The 15,019-nt window shown below is 51.9% G+C and overlaps 1 protein-coding gene across 1 annotated transcript in view; it reads left to right on the top strand.

Moving 5' to 3' along the window:
* The window catches only part of ankrd24 (ankyrin repeat domain 24), a gene marked incomplete at its 5' end in the record, with an annotated part of 31,067 nt that extends 16,406 nt beyond the window's left edge, over positions 1 to 14,661 (top strand). The window contains 6 exons of the mRNA XM_083647609.1: positions 215 to 520; positions 990 to 1,219; positions 10,444 to 10,620; positions 12,428 to 12,592; positions 12,871 to 12,936; positions 14,316 to 14,661. Coding sequence (XP_083503735.1) covers positions 215 to 520; positions 990 to 1,219; positions 10,444 to 10,620; positions 12,428 to 12,592; positions 12,871 to 12,936; positions 14,316 to 14,381 — 1,010 coding nt within the window. The 3' untranslated portion in view covers positions 14,382 to 14,661. The remainder of the gene's footprint in view (positions 1 to 214; positions 521 to 989; positions 1,220 to 10,443; positions 10,621 to 12,427; positions 12,593 to 12,870; positions 12,937 to 14,315) is intronic.
* Between the last annotated feature and the right edge of the window lie 358 nt (positions 14,662 to 15,019).

Below are 15,019 nucleotides of genomic sequence, written 5' to 3'. Positions count from 1 at the left end.
GAGGAAAAGAGAAGGCTTCTTGTGTGACCGGTTAAGCTTTCGCTCAGCTTCAGTTCCGCTTATGTTAAGCGCCAGGTGTGAACAAAGGCTTACAATATGACCTCCATCGATGAGCGGAATGATTGTCTGAGTTGTAGTCCTGGACTTTTCTGTCCAATAAAAATGCTGAATTAGCTTTCGTAAGCTATGAATGATTATGCCTCCATCCAATCAGAGCACTCCAGACGAACCCTGGCGGCAGTGAGGGAGGAGCTCGAGGTGGCGAGGCAGGATGCGGCCCAGGCTCTGGACTGCCTGTGCGCGGAGCGGGAGGGCCGGGCGCAGGATGCCATGGAGCTGCATGACGCAGTGCCACTGTCCAAACATAAGGAGGCGCTGTCTGCGGTGTCAACACAGCTAGCACAGACGCTGCAGGAGCTCCAGGAGGAAAGGACCCTGCGTGGGGAGGCCCAGGAGCAGGCTGGCAGCCTGGAGGCTCAGTTGCAGAACTCTGTAGTAAGGATGAACAAAAGACAGTTTAGTCATCACAAAATTACATCTCCACTATTTGGAAAAGGCCTACTTTGACACACCATATGGAGTATTACTAAGGTGGTTAGCCATTTTAAGACTTTGGTTTGAGAATGAGCTCAGATGTCCGTTTTTGACGAGTTATGAGTGAATTTCAGATCATAATTATCTTCATATTGATATATGAATTACAAAATGGATTTTGGAAGTTGTGGGTTGTCTGAATTTAGAAGGAAACATAATTGTTTACCATACTTCACCTAACGTTAAATCTACAGAGTTGATACAATAATGCATTTACACACAACAAGACATGCAAATAGCACATTCTGTAAAAAAAGAAATATGAGAGCGTTTCCATCTCACTTGTGAGTGAAATGAAAATCACCCTCAGTCAGTTTGATATAACTTCTTATGACGTTACTGTACAGAAAGCAGAATTCCACCGGTCATCTGTGTGCTTGCCACCTCTCAGGCAGGTCTACAGCGCTCCCTGCAGGCCAGTGAGAGCAGTGCAGCGGCAGCTCAGGAGGCTCTGGGTGATAAGGAGATGGAGCTGCGGGGGATGAAGTCCCAGAAGGCAGCGGAACAGGGTCTGATCTCCAAGGAGGACCACGAGGCCCAGAGGCTCTCCCTGCAGGCCGAGATCAACACCATCACAGCCCGCTTCAACGACCTCACACGCAAACACGAAAAGACCTGCACTGAGGTTTGTGTTTTAATAGTGGACTGGAATAGAGTATAGTTGTCTGTGTGTGTGTGCGCGTGTGTGTGTGTGTGTGCGTGTGTGTGTGTGTGTGTGTGTGTGTGTGTGTGTGTGTGTGTGTGTGTGTGTGTGGGTGCGCGTGTGTGTGTATGTGTGTGTGTGGGCGCCTGCGTGCCGTGCATGCATGCGCGTGTTGTGTATTTTTGTTCCTGCCTTATGCAATCCCAATTAACGCCACTCAAAGAGAGCCATGCTTCACAGAGGCCTCCTTTCTCAATTCTCCCTGTGCATTATTCAGATGCGTATTACTTTCTCTATTCTATACCTTGCTTTCATTGATTCCCTCTATTTCTGCTTACTGATGCATTGAAGAACTGTATATGCATTGACAATAGCTTCCTGATAACTCTCCAAACATCATTTTCCTTCCCCCTGTGCGATGCTGTTGTGGAATACAGTGTAGAGTCACTCCACAAATTGAAATAGCCTCACTTGGTCTACTAGGCTAATAGCCTTTCTGCGGTTCAGTTGCTGACTTTGAAAGGACTGAGATTTGAAAAGACAGATATTGTAGCGAAGCTTGTTGGCTCGCTGGAGGCAAAGCGTTTGGGCTTGCCTCGTGAAGTGTGCTGGATCGTGGATGAGGGCTCACGCGCTCTGATCGGTCAGAATCACGGAGATGGAGATAGGGACCGACATGTCGTGGGTAGAAAGGGTAGAAAAGGGCCCATAATGGCCCACCGTCAAGCCTGTTCTTGGGGCAGTCGATGCCCACCAGCCGGCGCGCCACGACGTAATGATGATGACATCATCAACAATGACACCGATGATGTCATAGCATAGAGCTCACCTGTGAGGTCATCGGCAATGTCAGACATAACATCGATGATGTCATAGCTCCCTAGAACGTTGTGACATCACCAATGACGTGATGTCATACACCGAAACGCGAGCATATAAGCCACAACTGGGATATTAACTTTAAGACGACTCACTTCTAGGCTTGACTAACCTCATCCAAGAGATTCCAGCTTGATTCCAGAGATTCCCTCAACCCTAATAATGTCAACCTTCACCGCGACCAAACCCGGACCCGAACTGAATCCTGGCCATCTTCCAACCGGCCAGGCCCTGGTGTCTGATTGCCTTACACCCAATCATCCCAGTGGTATTTCAACCGAGTCCCAGGACCGACAATTCGGTCCCTACCTCCATCTCCGTGATTCTGACCGATCAGAGCGCGTGAGCCCTCATCCACGATCCAGCACACTTCACGAGGCAAGCCCAAACGCTTTGCCTCCAGCAAGCCAACAAGCTTCGCTACAATTTGGTCCTTCGAGCCGGATGGAAGACTTGCGACGCTCAGAGATGGAGCAGGAGTCAGGTGAGCTCGCCCTGGTCACGACATCTCGTCGACCAGAGGAGCAACCCTTCCCCCACCAGATCGATACTGGATACAGCCAAGTATCCAGCGTTCGGAGTAGTACTAAAGGGCGAGACCCCCTACACTCCGACCAGAAGATCCACCAGGGGCAGGAACTCATCCGCAGCCACCACCGACTCCCCGCTCAGGCAGCCCAGACAAGGGCCGAGTTCGAACATAAGATCGCGCGCAAAAGGGAGACCAACCGGGACATCACTGAATACTTCAAGGAATCCCAACACGCTGGCAGGTCCCATCAAGGTGGCCACCAGTCAAGCCGGGACAGGTCAGGTCATGGAGGTTCGACCTATGACGACAGAGACGCCCATGTACCCAGCGGGCGCAGGAGTCATCATCACCAGGGCGCAAGCCATCAGGACGGAATATCCTCGGCCCAGGCCCTCGCCCATGACCGGGAGACCCCATGCGGCCATGGGTCAGCCCGGTACCAAGGGGCCCGACCCTCTTCCCGAGCAGAGCCCCGGTTGAGGAGCCCCAGTCACTCTCACTATCATAGCGCTAGCAGTCACCGCTCCCACCACCATGGTGCATCGCGACACTCTAGCGCCAGCTCACGGTCAACCGTACGCGCCCACGCGTATTCCCCAGCCCAAGCGGCAGCTTACGAGGAATATATGACACGATTGGCGACTGAGGACCTTCGCCGCCAACACGCGGAGGAGGCTGAAGCTGACGAGGAGTACCACCGGCTGAACGAGCAAACCAGAGCGGCGAAGCAGGTCCAAGCAGAGGCCCAAGCAGAGGCCCAACGGGTCCAAGCAGAGGCCCAACAGGCCCAAGAGGAGGCCCTCCAAGCTAGAGAGCGGATCACCCGCCGCCTGGAGAGAAGCCGACACCTGCGGCAAGCTGAGCTGGCCCACCACGAGGCCCGGGCTCGTGCCCGGCTGCAAGTCGAGCAGGAGCACGTAGCAGCCCGGCCTCGCGCCTGTCTGCTCGCCGGGGCCCCGGCAGTTCCACCTGTGCCTCTCACCTCCCAAGACCAGGGTCAGGTCAGCACGGCGGCTCCAGAGCCGACGACCCATACTACGGAACCCACTGCTCTAGTGCCACCAACACCAACACTCCCACCTAGGACATGTCCACCGACAGAGGTCGCCGACCCTGAGCATGCAATACAGTGCAACGGAGCGGCCGACCCCGCCACTGCGATACCCCACACTCAGGTAGGCACGGCGAACGCTGGCACCAACAGCACGGGGCACAGTCAGCCGGACGGCATCAACCACCCGAGGATAGCCGAGGTCGAGAGCTGGGACCCCCCCAGAGGACAGGACCAGCCATCTCAACTGCCTATTCCCAGAATTCACCTCCTGGCCCTGCCCGGGCTCATGGAGACAACTCCAGCCAAGGCCTCTAGGGAGGCCAAGAAGTCCGAGCAAGTGGAGCAAGTGGACATGCCTTGGCGGATGGCGAGGCAGGAGCCCCAGATGCTTCACGGGGCGGCCGTCTCCCTCATCGTCTCGCCGGCAAGTCGCCCAGAGCAGACCTATTGCACCAAGAGAGCCTTTACGGAACCGAACCTTGGTCTAGGCGAGCAACCTTACCCCATCACCGCCCTGCAGCAGGAATCCTGCCCGAGGAACTTGCCCCTCCATCAGTTCGGGAGGATCCATCTTATCCTGCTCATACAGCACCGATGGAAATGGGAACCAGGCTGGGATGATCCAGTCCTACCTGAGACGCTGCTGCAGGCCTGGGAAGAGTGGGAGGACGACCCACCGCAATCACAGGTAGCTGTTGTGGTCGACACTGCGTGGGGAAGGCCTCTTCCCGCACTCACCACCAGCAGGCGGGGTTGCGGATCCCCCTTCCCTCTTCTCAACCCAGACAGCTGGCCAAAGACACCCCCACTCCACACGACTGCGGATAAGAGCGAGGAGTTGAAGCCGAGTTACGGTGGCCTCAGGTCGGCTCCCCCCAAGCCGGAGGAGTGTACGACCTTTGGTGCCCTCAGTGAGGATGCCACACCGGCGCTCCACGGGGCGGCCAACGGGACACTAGGGGCAGAGGCCTCCCTCCAACGAGGGCAGACAAACTGCTTCCTCACCGACCCTATGCCGCTGAGGTTCCTCGACTGGAAACTCAAGCCACCAGAACCAGAGGCTCCGCACTACCGCAGTAGCTGGGTAGGATGGGTAGGATGGATAGACCCCTGGCTCCTGAGCGGCTCCCGCGCTGACCTCACGCCGCTGAGTTTCGTCAACTGGAAGCTCCAGCCCCCAGAGGCCATTACAGCTCGCTACTGCAGTAGGATCCCACACACATCCTGGCCAACGAGGACAGCCACCAAATCTTGGCTCTTGTGATGTACGGGACTGGACAACGGCGTGCGGCCGGTGGCCAGGCGGACCACAGCCCCCCTCACTCCCAGAATAATCAACCAAGCCCTGCCTATACCAGGTGGGACTAGAGGGCCATTCCGGCCATTTCTGGAAGAATACAGATTCCCCACAGGAATCTGGGAGCGGCTGTAGAAAAGGGCCCATAATGGCCCACCGTCAAGCCTGTTCTTGGGGCAGTCGATGCCCACCAGCCGGCGCGCCACGACGTAATGATGATGACATCATCAACAATGACACCGATGATGTCATAGCATAGAGCTCACCTGTGAGGTCATCGGCAATGTCAGACATAACATCGATGATGTCATAGCTCCCTAGAACGTTGTGACATCACCAATGACGTGATGTCATACACCGAAACGCGAGCATATAAGCCACAACTGGGATATTAACTTTAAGACGACTCACTTCTAGGCTTGACTAACCTCATCCAAGAGATTCCAGCTTGATTCCAGAGATTCCCTCAACCCTAATAATGTCAACCTTCACCGCGACCAAACCCGGACCCGAACTGAATCCTGGCCATCTTCCAACCGGCCAGGCCCTGGTGTCTGATTGCCTTACACCCAATCATCCCAGTGGTATTTCAACCGAGTCCCAGGACCGACAATTCGGTCCCTACCTCCATCTCCGTGATTCTGACCGATCAGAGCGCGTGAGCCCTCATCCACGATCCAGCACACTTCACGAGGCAAGCCCAAACGCTTTGCCTCCAGCAAGCCAACAAGCTTCGCTACAATTTGGAGGGGCGGGTTATGCCTTCGCCATCATCCAAAAAGAAATATCTTGAAATCTTGATAAATACGGGCCCTGAGCTTTGCAATATTTCTAAGATGGAAAAAACATGTACAAATTGTAGCGAAGCTTGTTGGCTTGCTGGAGGCAAAGCGTTTGGGCTTGCCTCGTGAAGTGTGCTGGATCGTGGATGAGGGCTCACGCGCTCTGATCGGTCAGAATCACGGAGATGGAGGTAGGGACCGAATTGTCGGTCCTGGGACTCGGTTGAAATACCACTGGGATGATTGGGTGTAAGGCAATCAGACACCAGGGCCTGGCCGGTTGGAAGATGGCCAGGATTCAGTTCGGGTCCGGGTTTGGTCGCGGTGAAGGTTGACATTATTAGGGTTGAGGGAATCTCTGGAATCAAGCTGGAATCTCTTGGATGAGGTTAGTCAAGCCTAGAAGTGAGTCGTCTTGGATGAGGTTAGTCAAGCCTAGAAGTGAGTCGTCTTGGAGTTAATATCCCAGTTGTGGCTTATATGCTCGCGTTTCGGTGTATGACATCACGTCATTGGTGATGTCACAACGTTCTAGGGAGCTATGACATCATCGATGTTACGTCTGACATTGCCGATGACCTCACAGGTGAGCTCTATGCTATGACATCATCGGTGTCATTGTTGATGATGTCATCATCATTACGTCGTGGCACGCCGGCTGGTGGGCATCGACTGCCCCAAGGACAGGCTTGACGGTGGGCCATTATGGGCCCTTTTCTACAGCCGCTCCCAGATTCCTGTGGGGAATCTGTATTCTTCCAGAAATGGCCGGAATGGCCCTCTAGTCCCACCTGGTATAGGCAGGGCTTGGTTGATTATTCTGGGAGTGAGGGGGGCTGTGGTCCGCCTGGCCACCGGCCGCACGCCGTTGTCCAGTCCCGTACATCACAAGAGCCAAGGTTTGTGGACTGTCCTCGTTGGCCAGGATGTGTGTGGGATCCTACTGCAGTAGCGAGCTGTAATGGCCTCTGGGGGCTGGAGCTTCCAGTTGACGAAACTCAGCGGCGTGAGGTCAGCGCGGGAGCCGCTCAGGAGCCAGGGGTCTATCCATCCTACCCATCCTACCCAGCTACTGCGGTAGTGAGGAGCCTCTGGTTCTGGTGGCTTGAGTTTCCAGTCGAGGAACCTCAGCGGCATAGGGTCGGTGAGGAAGCAGTTTGTCTGCCCTCGTTGGAGGGAGGCCTCTGCCCCTAGTGTCCCGTTGGCCGCCCCGTGGAGCGCCGGTGTGGCATCCTCACTGAGGGCGCCGAAGGTCATACACTCCTCCGGCTTGGGGGGAGCCGACCTGAGGCCACCGTAACTCGGCTTCAACTCCTCGCTCTTATCCGCAGTCGTGTGGAGTCGGGGTGTCTTTGGCCAGCTGTCTGGGTTGAGAAGAGGGAAGGGGGATCCGCAACCCCGCCTGCTGGTGGTGAGTGCGGGAAGAGGCCTTCCCCACGCAGTGTCGACCACAACAGCTACCTGTGATTGCGGTGGGTCGTCCTCCCACTCTTCCCAGGCCTGCAGCAGCGTCTCAGGTAGAACTGGACCATCCCAGCCTGGCTCCCATCTCCATCGGTGGTGCACGAGCAGGACAAGATGGATCCTCCCGAACTGATGGAGGGGCAAACTCCTCGGGCGGGATTCCTGCTGCAGGGCGGTGATGGGGCAGGGCTGCTCGCCTAGACCAAGGTTCGGTTCCGCAAGGGCTCTCTTGGTGCAATAGGTCTGCTCTGGGCGACTTGCCGGCGAGACGATGAGGGAGACGGCCGCCCCGTGAAGCATCTGGGGCTCCTGCCTCGCCGTCCGCCAAGGCATGTCCACTTGCTCCACTTGCTCGGACTTCTTGGCCTCCCTGGGGGTCTTGGCTGGAGTCGTCTCCGTGAGCCCGGGCGGGGCCAGGAGGTGGATTCTGGGAATAGGCAGTTGAGATGGCTGGTCCTGTCCTCTGGGGGGGTCCCAGCTCTCGACCTCGGCTATCCTGGGGTGGTTGATGCCGTCCGGCTGACTGTGCCCTGTGCTGTTGGTCCCAACGTTCGCCGTGCCTACCTGAGTCTGGTGCATCTCAGTGGCGGGCTTGGCCGCCCCATTGCACTCTATGGTATGCTCAGGGTCGGCAACCTTTGCCGGCGGACGTGTCCTGGGTGCGGGTGTTGGTGGCATCTGTAATGGCCATCGCCTTTGTCTGGGCAGTGGAACTGGGGGTTCCCTAGCCTGGGGCGCTGGCTCTGGAGCCGCCGTGCTGACCCGACCCTGGGGTGGGGTGAGAGGCACAGGTGAGGTGGGTGGCGCCCTCCGGGTTGCTAGCCCTGAGGCCGGTACGCACGCCTGTCTCTGGTCTTGGGGGGCGAGAGGCACAGGTGGAACTGCCGGGTCCCCGGCAAGTGGACGGGCGCGAGGCCGGGCCGCTACGTGCTCCTGCTCGACTTGCAGCCAGGCACGAACCCGGGCCTCGAGGTGGGCCAGCTCAGCTTCCCGCAGGTGTCGGCTTCTCTCCAGGCGGCGGGTGAACCGCTCTTTAGCTTGGAGGGCCCGTGCCTGGATCTGCCGGCCTTCCTCTTCGGCCTGTTGGGCCTTTGCTTGGACCTCTGCTTTGACCCGTTGACAAAGTGCCCCTGCTTGGACCCGTTGAGCCTCTTCTTGGGCCCGTTTATGGGCCCGCTGGGACTCTCTGGCGAGCTTTGTCAGCCGGTCGTACTGCTCGTGGGTTTCCTCCTCCTCCGCGTGTTGGCGGCGAAGGTTCTCAGTCGCCACGATCATCTCCTTGAAGTATTCAGTGATGTCCCGGTTGGTCTCCCTTTTGCGCGCGATCTTATGTTCGAACTCGGCCCTTGTCTGGGCTGCCTGAGCGGGGAGTCGGTGGTGGCTGCGGATGAGTTCCTGCCCCTGGTGGATCTTCTGGTCAGAGTGTAGGGGGTCTCGCCCTTTAGTACTACTCCGAACGCTGGATACTTGGCTGTATCCAGTATCGATCTGGTGGATCTTCTGGTCGGAGTGTAGGGGGTCTCGCCCTTTAGTACTACTCCGAACGCTGGATACTTGGCTGTATCCAGTATCGATCTGGTGGGGGAAGGATTGCTCCTCTGGTCGACGAGATGTCGTGACCAGGGCGAGCTCACCTGACTCCTGCTCCATCTCTGAGCGTCGCAAGTCCTCGATCCGGCTCGAAGGACCAAATTGTAGCGAAGCTTGTTGGCTTGCTGGAGGCAAAGCGTTTGGGCTTGCCTCGTGAAGTGTGCTGGATCGTGGATGAGGGCTCACGCGCTCTGATCGGTCAGAATCACGGAGATGGAGGTAGGGACCGAATTGTCGGTCCTGGGACTCGGTTGAAATACCACTGGGATGATTGGGTGTAAGGCAATCAGACACCAGGGCCTGGCCGGTTGGAAGATGGCCAGGATTCAGTTCGGGTCCGGGTTTGGTCGCGGTGAAGGTTGACATTATTAGGGTTGAGGGAATCTCTGGAATCAAGCTGGAATCTCTTGGATGAGGTTAGTCAAGCCTAGAAGTGAGTCGTCTTGGATGAGGTTAGTCAAGCCTAGAAGTGAGTCGTCTTGGAGTTAATATCCCAGTTGTGGCTTATATGCTCGCGTTTCGGTGTATGACATCACGTCATTGGTGATGTCACAACGTTCTAGGGAGCTATGACATCATCGATGTTACGTCTGACATTGCCGATGACCTCACAGGTGAGCTCTATGCTATGACATCATCGGTGTCATTGTTGATGATGTCATCATCATTACGTCGTGGCACGCCGGCTGGTGGGCATCGACTGCCCCAAGGACAGGCTTGACGGTGGGCCATTATGGGCCCTTTTCTACAGATATTAATAAGGTGCCACTTTTCACACACAGAGATTGGAAGTTATAATAATAATAATAATAATAATAATAATAATAATAATAATAATAATAAACTACTTATAAGTAGTTATACTGTAACAGGCTCTTGTTTACCTCACAAATTGAGTCTAAATGTAGGGGTTCATTTCCTTACAAAACCTTGTGGGCACACCTCCAAACATAGGCACTATGTGTTCACACCACTGAGCTATGGTTCACACTTGACAGCTTTGAAGCAATTTGCTGGGGTGTAAGTTCAGTTTGGCTATCCAGCATTGGTAACGCAAGCAGCATAGTTAGAGTCTTGCATTGCTTACTGTCAACAAATCCTACGCTATGAAAATAACTCAATGAACAATGCCTGTTACGGCGCAAACACACTGGAAACGGAAGTGATGCGGAAGCATCTGGAAGCGCAGGCAGTTCATTTCCGCGCCCTTGTTAACAGATTTCCGCAAATCGTGAGCTTAGAATTATAAGGTTGTATCTGCCTTCAGGATAGTTCTGAGATATTGAGCTTCAAAGTTTTTAGCATCCATTGAGTTAAATGGAGATCCTTTTGTTTTGGAAATTACATAATTATTTTCAAAAAAATAACACCACACATATACTCTGTCAAAAGACACGCATAGAATAGGGTTCATGCAACTAACTTAGTTTTGACAAAAAGGTCAGATAGAACCTTATAATACCAAGGTTGCGAGGTTTGTCCAAAGTCCCATACATGTAGTCTTTCATTCAAATTGGATTCATTCAATCAATCAATCAATCAATCATGAGCAAAAGCAGACAGCGCTGCTCTAGTTGTGCGGTGCCACTGATGGTTTTACTGGTCCAGGTGTTCCAGGTGCAGAGGGACGCTCTGTTTAACAAGAGCGAGCGGCAGGTGGCAGAGGCCCAGATGGCCACCGTGCAGCAGCAGCTAGCCGACCTCCAGGCCAAGTCCAGCCACATCCAGGAGCTCCACAAGGACATCCAGGAGTCCCAGGGACTGGTCAAGGAGAAGGACCGCAAGGTGAGAGATGGACGGCTGAAGAAAGGGATGAAGGGGGGGAGGTGGTGAATGAGGAAGAGTGGAGGCGTGTGTGTGTGTGTGTGTGTGTGTGTGTGTGTGTGTGTGTGTGTGTGCGCGCGTGCGTGCGTGAGGGAGAGCGAGAATGATAAGAGGAAGAATGTGAGAACTCTGATTCAGGAGGCAGTGGTATCCATAAGGTAGGAGCAACAAACTTGCAATTAGGAAGCTGCCAATTCAACAGTTACTGTATCAAGGCATTTAAAGTCCCTGGAAACCAAAAATAAATATGTGTTTTGAGTTTGTAACACCACAGAAAAATGTGTTATTAACCACCCAGCCAAATTTGAACAATTAAAAATGTCGCCAAGTTTATTAAATTAGGTTTCAAAATCATGAAAAAATAAGTATTCTCTGCTCTGAAACTGTGGGGGGTGTGTCTGCTGAAGTGCTCTCAGTGCTCTCCCCCCTCCCCTCCTCCCTCAAGTGCTGCACAACTTGGTACACTCTGAAATTTAATAAACAAATCCAGGGTAGACACACTTCGGCCTTTATATAGCCTAGTGTTAAAGGCAGTTTATAGTACAGCAATTTACGATGGTCGCCACCGGCCATGACCATATTCTATCATCGGTGGCACCGATATAATGTTTATACTTCCAGCGACGGGCGATGTGTCATCGTTGCGAAGGTGGTCGCGCCCATCGCCGGGACATACATTGGACTGAACTTTGACCCCATCGCTGGCTTAGTTGTCATGACAACCTTATGGAGCGCAGCCTAATAAACAGGATGATTAACACGGATGGAATTAAAACGGCCAATTCTTCGGCAGCATGACCACAAACGGTGGACTGTGTCACAGCTGTTTAGCCTGGATAATCATCGCTAGCATTAGTTTGCAGACACACTTTCTTTTGAAAAGTTTGAATCAAGCATCAACATATCTATAAAATATAAAGCTTCCCAGCCCAACCCATGCAAAAATATCAGCTCACCGATCATGTCAACCTGACGAGTGGAGGAGGAGAGGGGGGGAAAGCCAATAGATGGCTAAACCGCCATTTCTGTAAAGCAATTAGTATCCCATTTAACAACACAAATGGAAATAATAAACTTGGAACAACCTGGGAATATTTGCATTACTATGAATTGATCGAAGAAATGGGTAAGTTGGCTAACTATGGAAGCAAATGATTGAACCTCTGATGCGTTCTATAATCGTTGTAGTGTTTATACTTTTAATTAGCGACAGCATCCAAAATCAAAATCAAGTGATGATGGAATGTTGGTGACTTTATACTGATGTCCATCGGGCCATCATAAATCACTGTACTATAAACTGCCCTTTAGGGGAGGGGCCATGAGAGGTCTCTCCATTGCATCATCGAGAAACCGATCTCTGAAGTTTGTTTCCAGGGACTTTAAAGGTATCAATATGTGATTTCACAGTTCTCATACCCACATCGTCAAATACTGACACTTTGGGTTTGTGCGCCGGACTGGACCACCAACCCAAAGCGTCGGTATTTGACCACCTAAACCAGTTGGTCAAATACCAGATCTGCGTTGACTCAATCTTTCTCCAAAAACACATACAGTACCTTTAACTTCTAGAAGACTGTTACTGTTACACTGCATGAACGTGAAGCTACCTGGTGGGGTTGAAAACGACCATGCATGCACAGCAAAACCCTTCCTTTGGTGGGGAAAAAACAACCCAGGATTGTCGGTTCATTGGTAATCCAAGGCAGATTCTGAGTCCGTTTTGCACCCAAGGCCACACTCTGATGTGTCTGTGTCCCTACAGATAACAGAGCTGTCCAAGGAGGTGTTTCGACTGAAGGAGGCTCTGGGAGCTCTCTCGCCTCCTCTCGGCATCACCACCTCCTCTCCAGCCATCCAGCATCGAGATAACCCTGGGCAACAGATGGCGCTGCAGAACAGAGTGTCGATACTCACCCAGCAGCTCCAGGTGAGGACAGAATTGCAGTATAGCATACATTTATATTTCGTCTATTGGAGGGGAAAATCCTAACCTGCAAAAGTAACATTTTCATGCAAGAAAAAACAGGGATGTTTTTATGTTGATGCCCGTAAATGTTTGAAACTATATAATGGGTTTTAGATTGGTATCATCATGGACCACTAGGACAAGAAAATGACTCGCATAAAGCACATGAGGGACCTTCACCACAAGTACAAATATGAAAACCACTGGCAGCAATAATATGTTGCATGACCTTTTTGCAGGATTGGGAGCGGAAACACAAGCAGGTGGTGACTGTATACCGCTCCCATCTGCTGGCAGCTGTACAGGTCAGTTGGACACACACACACACACACACACACACACACACACACACACACACACACACACACACACACACACACACATGATTGAAAAGCCATGAGCACAGTCAAGCACACACTAAGTGTAAAACCTGTTTTGTGAGATGAAAAATGTACTTTGCTGAGGATGTGCAGTGCACGTGACGTGTGTACAGACGCAGCCGGCTTCAATTGGTGCAGGGACCTTTGCAAGGAGGTCCTTGGCAGATTCAAACAAAGTTCAACAGAAACTTGAAAAAGAAGGCACAAACAGCTTTCTTCAGGGTATGGCCACCAGCACAAGGTTTCCCCTATTTAGCATGAGATGATTGCAAAAAAAGTTTGTGCCGCTACGCGTGGGTCATGTCCCAGCTCTTTTAACATGCACTAGCTATGTTTTTAAACCTTTCAAAAATGAAATAGCCATCTACAGTAAATAAAGGCTTTTTACTTTCTGCCAGAAGAGTGCCTTGGACCTTTCTTTTTTGAACCTTTGTGATCCTCACCTAAGGACACCTTCACCATACCAGTTTTGGACTTCCGAGCACTCCTTTTTTCTTCCTTTTAAACAGAAACTTAACTGAATATACTTAACATAACATAAGTTAACTTAAACCAATACAACCTCTTAATAAACATTAGAACACGGCTCTCTTGAATACTCGATTCTGATTGGTCAATCAACAAGATTCACTGGTCATTATTTCTCGACAACCGACCGCTGCTCTGCCACACCTGGATTAATCAGTTGATAAGAGCTTTTTGTCAGCAAACACTACTAATTAGGCCAACCAGTTGCAGCTGTGGTGTCTTGTGTGCCAATTATTAATGAAACCGCTTTGTCGTTGAAAACGCTATTAAAAAATCTATTTGAATAATTATTTTTGTCAGATTATTGAATGATTTAGTTGTAGGCCGTGTTCTAAGCGGGATAATGTATAGTGAGCCGGTGATTACTGGAAATAATGACCTTCAGGTGAATGATTAAGCCCTCCGCTGCGCGTCGGGCTCAATCATTCACCTGTCTGTCATTATTTCGCCAGTAATCACCGGCTCACAATACATTATCCCTTACGTATACTGTAGATATCATTAGTTTCTCTAAAGTAACATCCCTCATGGTGTAGCAAAGTTTAGCATTTCAAGGCCTTTGGCTGGAAGCAGCAACTGAAGATTGCTGCCATTGCTGTCTTATCTGTATTAACATGCATGTCTGTCTGTTTGCTTGTGCGTGTGTGTGTGCGTGTGTGTGTGCGTGTGTGTGTGTGTGCGTGTGTGTGTGCGTGCGTGTGTGTGTGCGTGTGTGTGTGTGTGTGTGTGTGTGTGTGTGTGTGTGTGTGTGTGTGCGTGCGCGTGTTGTCCAACAGGGTCGTATGGATGAGGAGGTGCAGGCTCTGCTGCTCCAGATCCTGAGCATGACGCATAAGGATTAGTAGGGACATTGAGCATTGCAGTACCTGCCAGTCTCTCCCAGTCCTTACACAGGTCCCAGTCCTTACACAGGTCCCGGCAGTCATTACACAGGTCCCAGTCCTTACACAGGTCCAAGTCCTTACACAGGTCCCAGTCCACCAGTCCTTACACAAGTACAAGTGCTTACACAGGTACCAGTCCTTACACAGGTCCCAGTCCTTACACAGGTCCCAGTCCTTACACAGGTCAACAACAAAATGATTAGTCCTATAGATAACAGTCACAGAAAGCCAACATGAGTGATCTGTGTTCAGAAGTAGCTGCATGCTAACAGTAACCTACACACAGCCGTAGAGCTTGACTGATAACCAAGCAGTGAAACTGTAGAGTGCCTTCATGGCTGGAGAGATACTTGATGTGCAGCGGCCTACAAGTCAGGGGTTTATGGGTAGCAGCACAGAGTGAATGTGGATAGATATTTGTCATTTGAACGATGGAATCAGATGTACTAATTGTGTGATGAGCCTACTGATTTTATATGATATTCTTATAATAAAGATGAAAAACAAACTACTCTCTTGCAATTGAGCCTGTTCTTTATAGAAACTGTTCATGAACGCATAGAGTGACATACTGCCTGCTTTGAGATTGAAAATGT

Source organism: Poromitra crassiceps, assembly GCF_964638095.1.
Source record: "Poromitra crassiceps genome assembly, chromosome: 12".
Classification (NCBI taxonomy): Eukaryota; Metazoa; Chordata; class Actinopteri; order Beryciformes; family Melamphaidae; genus Poromitra; species Poromitra crassiceps.
Note: the sequence above shows the minus strand (reverse complement) of the source record. Positions and strands in the feature narration are given on the sequence as shown.